Source organism: Hoplias malabaricus, chromosome 10 (genome assembly GCF_029633855.1).
Source record: "Hoplias malabaricus isolate fHopMal1 chromosome 10, fHopMal1.hap1, whole genome shotgun sequence".
Taxonomy (NCBI): Eukaryota; Metazoa; Chordata; class Actinopteri; order Characiformes; family Erythrinidae; genus Hoplias; species Hoplias malabaricus.
In genome coordinates, this window is record NC_089809.1 from 5,865,715 (window position 1) to 5,876,780 (window position 11,066).

General features: G+C 39.1%; 1 protein-coding gene across 7 annotated transcripts in view; it reads left to right on the plus strand.

The window, feature by feature from the left end:
- The window catches only part of cd4-1 (CD4-1 molecule), a 30,589-nt gene extending 27,262 nt beyond the window's left edge, over nt 1-3,327 (plus strand). For 5 of the 7 annotated variants that reach the window (XM_066682355.1, XM_066682353.1, XM_066682354.1 and 2 more), the window contains 2 exons: nt 131-177; nt 2,079-3,327. In XM_066682355.1, the coding sequence (XP_066538452.1) occupies nt 131-177; nt 2,079-2,109 (78 nt within the window). In that variant the 3' untranslated portion in view covers nt 2,110-3,327. The remainder of the gene's footprint in view (nt 1-130; nt 178-2,078) is intronic. The other 2 variants (XM_066682358.1, XM_066682359.1) reach the window with 1 other exon arrangement.
- Nucleotides 3,328-11,066: the final 7,739 nt, after the last annotated feature.

The window sequence follows — 11,066 nt, forward strand, 5'->3', positions numbered from 1 at the left end:
GTCAATTTTATATATATATATATATATATATTAATATATATATATATTAATTCTATTTATAAATAAATATTTCTAATTATGTTTTTAACATCTAAAAATATCTGAATGTTGTTTTTGTGTTCTTTTAAAGGCCGTGATGTACAGAAGGCGCAAGACCCGATTCTGCTGCTGCAAGAAGTGAGTTTTGTAGCTTTTGCACACACTTTGTGAGATAACCTTTAGCTTGTTTCACTGTGGCATCGCTTCCACAAGCTTCTGCAATATCACCACATTTATTTCCGTCCAGAGTTGCATTAATGTTTCCACAAAATGTTGTATTGATGATGGGAGATTTGGACCACTGCATAAAGTCTTCTCCAGCACATCCCCAGTTCTCACTAGGGTTCAGGTCTGGGAAGAAAAAAATCCATTGATGAATTGGCTTAGGATATTTTACTTAATAGTCAGCATATTATTTTAGGATATTTGATTTTATAGTCAGTTGACCTCATTCTTTGGGCACATAATGTTACTGAACCTAGACCTGACCAACTGCAGCAACCCCAGACTCTAGCACTTCCCCCACAGGCTTGTACAGTAGGCACTAGGCATGATGGGTGCATCACTTCAGCCGCCTCTCGTCTTACCCTGATGAGCCCATCACTCTGGAACAGGGTAAATCTGAACTCATCAGACCACATGACCGTCTTTCATTGTTCCAGAGTCTAATCTTTATGCTCCCTAGCAAATTAAAGCCGTTTTTGCCGGTAAGCCTCACAAATAAGTGTTTTTTCCTAAGACTACACAGCGGTTTAGTCAGTCCCTTGAGTTCCCTTCGCACTGTGCGTGTGGAAATGCTCTTACTTTCACTATTAAGTTCTACTACGATTTGATTTCACCAAACATTTAAGTGATTGCCGATCATGATAATTCAACATGTTTTTCCGCCCATATTCCTTCCTCAAAGATGATGTTTCCCCACTGGCTTTCCACAGTTTAATGCTTTCGACAGTTCTTAACCCGATTTTATGAGTTTCACACATTTAGCAAATGAGAAGGTACTCTCTAAATCAGTTAGGGTTAAATACCTTGTTGCCAGCTGAAAATTATCCAATGGAAGGCTCTTACCTGTTTGCTTAGTCAAATCCTGGTGACCTTTTTTTTGGCCAGTCGGTGTATATTAAATTTACCTTAAATTAAATAGTTCAATTTTAATAGCAATTTACACAATATGTCAATACTTAATAATATTTATGAACTCAATCATCAGAGGTCGAGTACAAGTGATAGTATTTGTGTGTGTGCTGGGTTCACTTTTTTATAATTTACTTTCCAGATATCCGTAATATTTACTAGTTATATAGTAATATAACTACTATAAAATATTTAAAGGCGGTCTTTCCGGATATTATTCCTCTAGATGTTTGTTTTATAAATACAAAGTGTTTTGGAACATTTTCCATTATGTTATACAGCTTTCTGTCCATTCAGGACAAACTTATAAATTCATTCATTCACTATCTGTAAGCACTTATCCAGTTCAGGGTCGCAGTGGGTCCAGAGCCTACCTGGATTCATTGGGTGCAAGGCAGGAATACACCCTGGAGGGGGCGCCACTCCTTCACAGGGCAACACAGACATACACACACACACATTCACTCACACACTCAAGGACACTTTTGAGTCCCCAATCCACCTACCAACGTGTGTTTTTGGACTGTGGGAGGAAACCGGAGCACCCGGAGGAAACCCATGCAGACACAGGGAGAACACACCACACTCCTCACAGACAGTCACCCGGAGGAGACCCACGCAGACACAGGGAGAACACACCACACTCCTCACAGACAGTCACCCGGAGCGGAGAGGCCCCTGGAGCTGTGTGACTGTGACACTATCTGCTGCGCCACCGTGCCACCCAAACTTATAAATTGTTATTATTATTTGACTCCTGTGACACTGCTATTATCGTATTAATGTCACTTAAATGTAAATTAACTGTCCACTTTAATAATTAATACAGTTGAAAATAATAAATAATATTATAAATAATAAATACAGCTGAACTAACAGACTAATCCATTCGTGCTGTGTCTCAGTCCGCAGGTTAAAGGATTCCATAAAACCTGAGGAGAGACTTTTGTTCAGTTTGTGACCAGTCTGAATGAAGCTTGTTGACTGAAACCCATTGTACAGAAGAGAAGAAGACGTTCTATAATACTGTGTAACAAGCAATTCTGTAAATACCAGTGAAAAACAAAATCTGCCTCAAAAGATTTAAATAGCTTCTGTAAATATGTACTGTGTCAATTACCATAACAGACAACAGATGTTCTAAAACTGTGATGCAGTAACCATCCTGCTACCTACAGCCAGTTGCACATCTTCTGCTGATTTTCTAAATAATACTAAGTCTACACTTTATTGCAAGATATGTTTGCTGTAAAATCAGAATGTAAAATGTAGCTTGTGTAAATGGTATGGCACATGTTATGTTTTATGTTGTATTTAGTTACATTCAGCAATTAAAATAAATACAAAAACTCATCACTAATTATTTCATAAGATGCCATATTTCATTACTTCATTCATTCATTCATTATCTGTAACCCTTACCTGGAATCATTGGGCGCAAGGCAGGAATACACCCTGGAGGGGGCGCCAGTCCTTCACAGGGCAACACAGACACACATACAGACACTTTTTGAGTCACCAATCCACCTACCAACGTGTGTTTTTGGACTGTGGGAGGAAACCGGAACACCCGGAGGAAACCCACGCAGACACAGGGAGAACACACCAACTCCTCACAGACAGTCACAGATGTTGTGGGAATCGAACCCACAACCTCCAGGTCCCTGGAGCTGTGTGACTGCGACACTACCTGCTGAGCCACCGTGCCTGCAAAAAAAACCATGTCATTTGACAAGGGCTCTCAATATGTTTGCTCCATATGTCCAAATGTATCCAGCCACACCTTCTAAGTCATTGATTGCATACACACACTGAAGGCGTTGCCGTGTATCAGGACGACAATGCACCAATACACACAGCGAGACTGGTGAAAGACTGGTTTGATGAACATGAAAGTGAAGTTGAACATCTCCCATGGCCTGCACAGTCACCAGATCTAAATATTATTGAGCCACTTTGGAGTGTTTTGGAGGAGCGAGTCAGGAAACGTTTTCCTCCACCAGCATCACGTAGAGACCTAGCCACTATCCTGCAAGAAGAATGGCTTCAAATCCCTCTGACCACTGTGCAGGACTTGTGTATGACATTCCCAAGACGAACTGAAGCTGTATCGGCCGCAAAAGGAGGCCCTGCACCACACTAAAACCAGGTGTTTCACTTTCATTGTCTAACTCCTGTATTGTCTGTACACAAATTTAATTTGTTTAATTTTTTTCAGTGTCTGCATTTTCAGTTTGTTAATTCTCTTATGTATGCAACAAATAAATATATACAGCAGAATGTTTTTAATTCACTAAATATCGATTAATTACCTCTAATGACAGATGTATTTACGTCGCCTTAATCTTGTCTCGTCTTGTACTGATTTACAGTACCAAGGTGTGTCCAAACTTTTGGCTGGCACCGTACATTGTTAATATTTTCTTATAAATCATAGACTAAAGAGTCAGCTACTCATAAACATTTTTAAATATTCCCACATTCATTCTATCCTGTTCCGGGTTGTGGTGGGGCTGGTGTCAACCGGAACTCACTGGAGACAAGGCCGTGCTCTGGACATGGTGCCAGGCTTACAGAGGACATCACACTCTAGTGATGGGAATTTCGGCTCTTTTTGGGGAGCCGGCTCTTTTGGCTCGGCCCTTCATAAAGAGCCGACTCTTTCGGCTCCTAAATGGCTCTTTGTTTTACCACTTATTTCCACTGGTACAGAACAATATTACCTACATGGCCAATATTTTTATGGCTGTCTTGTAATAACTCACTGATTGCACTCACACATTCAATTTTATAAATAACTGGATTTTTATTTATACACCTTAATAAAAAATCACTTATAAACTCTGAAATATAGCCAATGGAACCCAAAAGTACAAAATAGCTTATTAAATTAAATACTCATCCATTTCTGGGTAATAAAATAAACAATAATACATCAACCAAAGTGCAAAACAGCAGCATTCAATGGTAGTGATTAAAACAACCACAACTGTCAACAAACATTTAACTGATTTAACATTTTCTTCAACTATTTTTTGGAAGGCAGATTGGCATTCAAGAGCCGGCTCTTTGAACCGGTTCGTTCGCGACCGACACATCACTATCACACACACACCCAGTCACTCACACACACATGCACACACACATTCACATATGGATTATTACACACCAATTCACCAACATATATTTGCCGTTTCAAATGACACGTTCCTGTGGAGAAGTGGTGTGTGTATGTCATATTTTCACATTCATTGTTTTAACATCACATCCAACTAATGTTGATTTTCACCTCCAAAATGTTACGCTTCAATTTTAATGTGCAGTTTCAGATGTTGTCCACTAGATGTCACTGTATCTTTGCAATAGTGGCGATAGCTCTGACTTTTGTTGCTTTTCCTACCTCGAGTAGTTTCGGGGTCTACTATCTACTTTAAAGTTAAAACATCATAATAATTGGATATTATCTCATCTGTGGTCATGTTCCACGTTAGATTAATTTTTTTATGAGCTGCACAAAGCACTACTAAATTGTGCAAAAGTCAGAGACCCATTATTTCGTTTCATTTCCAGTCCAAAAGATCATTAAGTTATTAATTTTTGGGAATATTGGGTTTTGAAAATAGAGTCAATTCAATTAATTATTAAGGAAGATAAAAGTTAACGTCCTGGATTTAAAAACAAACAAAAAGGAAATATATATAACAAGAGTGGAACCTTAAACAACCTCGCAAGACCTTTTTATTTATTTTATTTAATTATTTTATTTATTTATTTATTTTTTTGCTGCAGGTACTTAGTTAAGTATCAAAGCTTTTAATTAAATATAGGTTTAATATAGAGTTTGATAACTTTCAAATTTCTAAATATAAATCTGCATATTTTTAATGCAAATTGTAAAAGTATCCCTTTATATTTTTCATTGTTTATTTTTCTTTAACCAAAGAACAGAGGTCTACATTTGAATCAAAACAACTGGACAAACTTGGCCTTTCAGAATAAAAAGTTTCACTGTCAAATAAAATCGCAAAATCTGCTGATTTTTAAAATTCATGACAGTTCCATTTGAGTTGAAAAAATACACTGCTGCAAGAAAATAAAATAAGAAAATAAAGATTTGTTTTTGCACTAAATATATTTACCATATCAAATATCAAATGGCATATTGATGTAATGAAATGTTTTAAATGTAGTGTCGAATTCTCATATTCATTATTTCTAACATATCCTACTGACTACAATTAAAGGTAATGTCTTTGATTTTGGCCAATCACAGTTCGTTCTAATTGTTTTTTAAGGTGGAACAGTGTATTACTGACGGGGGTTGGAAGCTAACTAGTGAGTTTTCACTACGTTTTCAAACACAGCCTACATAACAACCAACCAGTCAAAAGCATCTGTCTGCTACAGCAACACAGAGAGCTGCAGGCTGTGCTTATGTAGGTGCGGGGAAGAGAACACTGGTGAAACAGCAGAATACATGTTTATTTAAAGGTGAATGAATATGTGAATGGACGTGCGTTTTCACGAAAAACCGGGACAAGGGGCGTCCTGAGAAGGATGGAGACATTTCCACCTTAAGTGATCAGAAACCTCAAATATAAGTCTATATTACCCTCCTGTGGAGCAGTCATGAGCAATATCCTCAGGTTGGTTCATGCTTTTCAACGTTTGGAGATCTCTCCATTGTCTAAAAATACTCTAGATACCTCTGCCACAAGCAGAGAGAGAAAAACTAGCATACAGACAGAGTCCGTGTGTGTTACAATCGTAAACTACGCCTTTAACTACCACCACCAGACATTTACGCCCAGTTATAATCTGCAATTTCAGATGTTGCCCACTAGAAGTACATGTTTTTAGTTGAGACTATGTGTTGTTTCATTACACTGTCTGCATTAAAGTTAATACATGATATAAAAGAGATGTCACCTCATCTGGGATGATGTTCTACTTTAGATTTGGTAGAAACTGTCTTACAAACTGTGCTACTATTTAGTTTCATTTCCAGTCAAAATGTCATTAAGGTATTTGTTTTTAAGGAGAATATAACAACTGAATAAATAAGGTGAAAGTCAAATACAACAGAAGTGTTTAAAGATGGAGTTTAAAAGGTTTTTAAATTTATAAAGTGAATGGAAACCTAAACACAAGACACAATGTTACTCTAAAATCATCCAGATCAAATAAAAAAAAAACTTAATACTTTCCACTTCAAAAGACAAGGAGGATCTACTCTTTCATCAGTTGCACATCCTTCGCCGAGAGAAGACAGCTCAAGGTTATGGGTCTGAAAAAGTGGCAAAAAATGTTTTTGATTACTAAGAAATTAATAACTTATACTTACTTTACAGGAAATATATAAAAAAGGGTGGTTTCTCGTGTTTGCAGAATAGCAGCCCACTTTACGGCTAGGTTAATTTAAGGCACAAATATCACATCTAAATGTGTAACACACCTGAGCTTAGAAAGTTCAGGGCCTCAACCACAAACATGTTAATTTTTCATCGCAGTTCTGGTCACACAAAATAAAATTACAGGATGTGCACAGTAATGGAAGCACACCGTTATGCATCGGGCATGAGGCCTGTTTCTCGAAAGCTCAGTCACACTGGAGAGAGGGCGTATTAGTTACCACAATGGCGTGGATTTGCTCTTGACATTGGTGGGGATATATGAATCCACCCCCTATTTATCTATTTATTTGCTGTATCAATAAGGTGTCTAAAGCTGTTATGTTTCAATCAGATAGTGTGTTATCTTTTCAGGAGGCACGGTGGTGCAGCAGGTAGTGTCGCAATCACACAGCTCCAGGGATCTGGAGGTTGTGGGTTCAAGTCCCGCTCTTTGTGACTGTCTGTGAGGATTGTGGTGTGTTCTCTCTGTGTCTGCGTGGGTTTCCTCCGGGTGACTGTCTATGAGGAGTGTGGTGTGTTCTCCCTGTGTGAGCGTGGGTTTCCTCTGGGTGACTGTCTGTGAGGAGTGTGGTGTGTTCTCTCTGTGTCTGCGTGGGTTTCCTCCGGGTGACTGTCTGTGAGGAGTGTAGTGTGTTCTCCCTGTGTCTGTGTGGGTTTCTTCTTGGTGATCTTCATGATTTTTTCCCACAATCTAAAACATATGCTGGAAGTACACAAACCATGTACATGAGTGGACATACACCTTGTAATATGTTACTCCAGTAAAAATAGATTTTCATTTGAGAAAAATACAAAAAGTATCTGCCTTCAAATATGATTAATTATCAATAGTAAATAATAAGTAGTCCTAATGTCCTATTATAAATTTTGTAACAAAACTCTTAAATCTGCTTAAATCAACTGATTTTTAGGTGGAGACACTATAATGTAATTATTGGTACACCATTCCTTTTTTTTAAACAGAATATCTATAATTAGACTGAAGATGAGTCACGTGACAGAAGGAGGTGTGACAGGAAATCACATGAAAAGTCACAAGCACATACTAAAATTACAAATGGAGATTAATTCAAGACTGCACTTATCATCACTTGGTGCATTATTGGCGCTTTTCCAGTGCATAGAACCTACACGACTTGACTCGGCTCAGCTCTTTTGATTTTCCACTGGTCAAATCTCTTTCAGTCCTTTAGATTTAATTTTTTATTTGTATCGGACACACAATGGCAGCTTGTAACATTGGTGTTTTGGAGACGTTTATATGCTACTTGTGTCTATGGCCAATGAAAAGCAAAAGCATACAGAGTAAACAGCACCTAAATTTACCACTGTCGTTGTTGTGGTTTTCAAAGCCCACAATTCCCATTTGAGACTGTGTTCTGCGACATCACCGTCTCCATTTCGCAGGGGAGCTGTGCTAGTGGAAAAGCAACAAGCTTTAAGCTACTGGAGTCGAGTCGAGTCAAGTAGAGCCGGACCCATGCAGTGGAAAAGCACCATATGAGTATTCAGTCATGCCTTTTGGCCTCTGTAATGCCCCTTCAGTATTTCAACACTACCTGAATGAATTGAATATGATCAGGGATATGCTGGGACATTTTGATATTGTCTCATATCTTGAGACAAATATTAGCCATGTTAATTAGGTTTATAAGAATCAGTTATATATAACAGTGGAGGAAAATGAATTTTATAACTAGAACATCATTTTTTTGGGGTTACATTATTAGTAACACAGGGGTTGCCATGGGCGATTACAAGAGGAATGCTGTGGCAAATTGTCCCAAACCTGCTACAGTTTGGAGGGTTTGCAAATTTCTACAGAAGATTTATCTGCAACTTTATTGAAATTGCAGCTTCTTTAACATCCCTTTTACAAGGTAATGCTATTACAATAACATTACAATATCCTCAGAAGCAGAAAAGTCTTTAAAGCACTAAAATGTGTCTTCACTACTGCTGTTAGACTTAAACAGAGATCCCAGGCAATGTTTTTTATTTGAGGTTGAGCCTTCAGAAACAGGCAAAGGAACTGTTTTATCTCAACATTGTATTATTTCAAACAAGGCATTTCCCATCTAACCCTATTACCATAATTAATCGCCAGCTGAGCAAAATTAGCTTTAGAGGAGTGGTGGCATTGGCTAGAGCAGGGGTAATAAGTAGTAATAAAGTAATAATAGTACCCTCAGGTGTGATATGCAGAAATGCATGTGATTATTCTGGCAGTTTCCTGGAGCGCTAAACCTGATTAGAATAGTCACACCATTTAAAACAAACTCTCGGTTCAAAATTAAACAGCTCTTAATAGTTTATTAGTGACAGGTCCAGGTCCGGATAGGACGGCTTCACTGTTGACACTGTCGATTGGTTCAGAAAGACACAGAATTAGAACCTGCTGCTTCCAAAGACTCTATTACGTTTAAATATTTCAGCTGGAGCAATCCAAAGACAAATAAAGAGATTCACTCAGCTCTTGTAGGTAAATTTATTCCTCAACAATGTCCACCAGAAACTTTTTTTACCTGCAGAATTTAGAAATAAACTCATTGCTTCAGTTAATGAAAGCCAGGTGAACAAAGAACTATACACTTACTGACAAAACATTATTTTTAGGAAAAACTAAACCGATTTATACAGGTTTGTTGCTTTGTTTTCCATTTGCCCTAATTGTAAACTACCTAAAACACATCCTGTCTGTAAGTGCATGCCCTTATCCATCTCAGAATGCTCCTGGTCACACATCACTATTGACTTTATGTCCTGCTTACCTCTTTCTGAAGGTTTTATTGATACATCCACACGTTTTCTTGGGGAGTGTGTTTTATCCTGTTTCTTACAATCCCTTCTGCTTTCCAAACTACCAAGGCTATTTATCAAGATGTCTTCAGAAATGTTGGAATGCCAGTGGGCCTATTATCCAAAAGAGCAATTGGGAATGCATATTAGCAATTTCTGAGACAATTATCATGGACAATGCAGGTGTGTTAAGCAAGTATTTGTACAATCTCTCTGTTTGTTTTGCCATAATCAATCTCAGGGCAGAAGTAAGTTTTTAACCTGGACACAAATAGTGCAGAATTCCATGGTCAATCCATCGACAGGAATCATTTCGCTTAAGTGTGTTCTAGGATTCCAGCCTCCTCTAGCACCCTGGACAGCAGCTGCTGTTGACTTCAGAATGAAAAGAAGCGAGGAGGTTTGGTACAAACGCATAGACACATAATCAGGATTTCCAATCTTAATAAGGATTTCGCCAGTCGTAGGAGAGGACTTGTCCCTCCCTATAGGCCTGAAGACAGGGGCTGGTTATCCACCAAAACCCTTTAAGGTTTGAGGGGGGATATCGTAAACGACAATCAAAGTAAATTGGCCCATTTAGCATTAGTAAGAAAGTTAATGATGCTACCTATACTGTTGATCAACCTTCACAATTTTTTTTACTTCTTCCTCATTTCATTCTGGACCAAGTTGCCCATCAGCCCACCATGGTTCAAGGTGGCTTAGTTTTTGCTGTCCAAGGGTTGTTGGAGTCCCGGTGGTGGGCAGGTCCAAATATGTCCGAGGGAAATCATGTGAACAATGGCATCTGCTCTCCACCCAGTAGCAACAGGAGAGAGCAGTGTCCCTCTCCAGAGTACTGATTAGAAAAACCTGTGACCAGACATCTGTGAATTTCTATACATATGTGTGCATAGTATAGCCACTGCTTTTCATGTCTTTTCACAAGTTTTTGTATTATAAGTTACCAATTTGTCGTAATTGTCTGCTTCCTTTGGACACAGTGAAGCTCAATTTTCCAGATTCACCTCATTATTTGGATTATCTGGTGATGTTTGTAGGAAAAATATACTAAAGTCACAACATTAATAAAATAATTCTGAGAGAGTTCAGTAGAAATCCCATTGTTGTCAAAGAGCATCCATCTATTCATTATCTGTAAGCGCTTCTCCAGTTCTGGGTCGCGGTGGGTCTAGAGCCTACTAGGAATCATTGGGCGCAAGGCAGGAATACACCCTGGAGGGGGCGCCAGTCCTTCACAGGGCTACACACACACTCACATCTTCACTCACACACTCACACCTACGGATACTTTTGAGTCGCCGATCCACCGACCAATGTGTGTTTTTGGATTGTGGGAGGAAACTGGAGCACCCGGAGGAAACCCACACAGACACAGGGAGAACACACCACACTCCTCACAGACAGTCGCCCGGAGGAAACCCATGCAGACACAGGGAGAACACACCACACTCCTCACAGACAGTCGCCCGGAGGAAACCCACGCAGACACAGGGAGAACACACCACACTCCTCACAGACAGTCGCCCGGAGGAAACCCACGCAGACACAGGGAGAACACACCACACTCCTCACCGATCATCACCCAGAGTGGGACTTGAACCTACAACCCCCAGGTCCCTGGAGCTGTGTGACTGCGACACTAAACTGCTGTAGTGTCACTCCACAAAATGATTA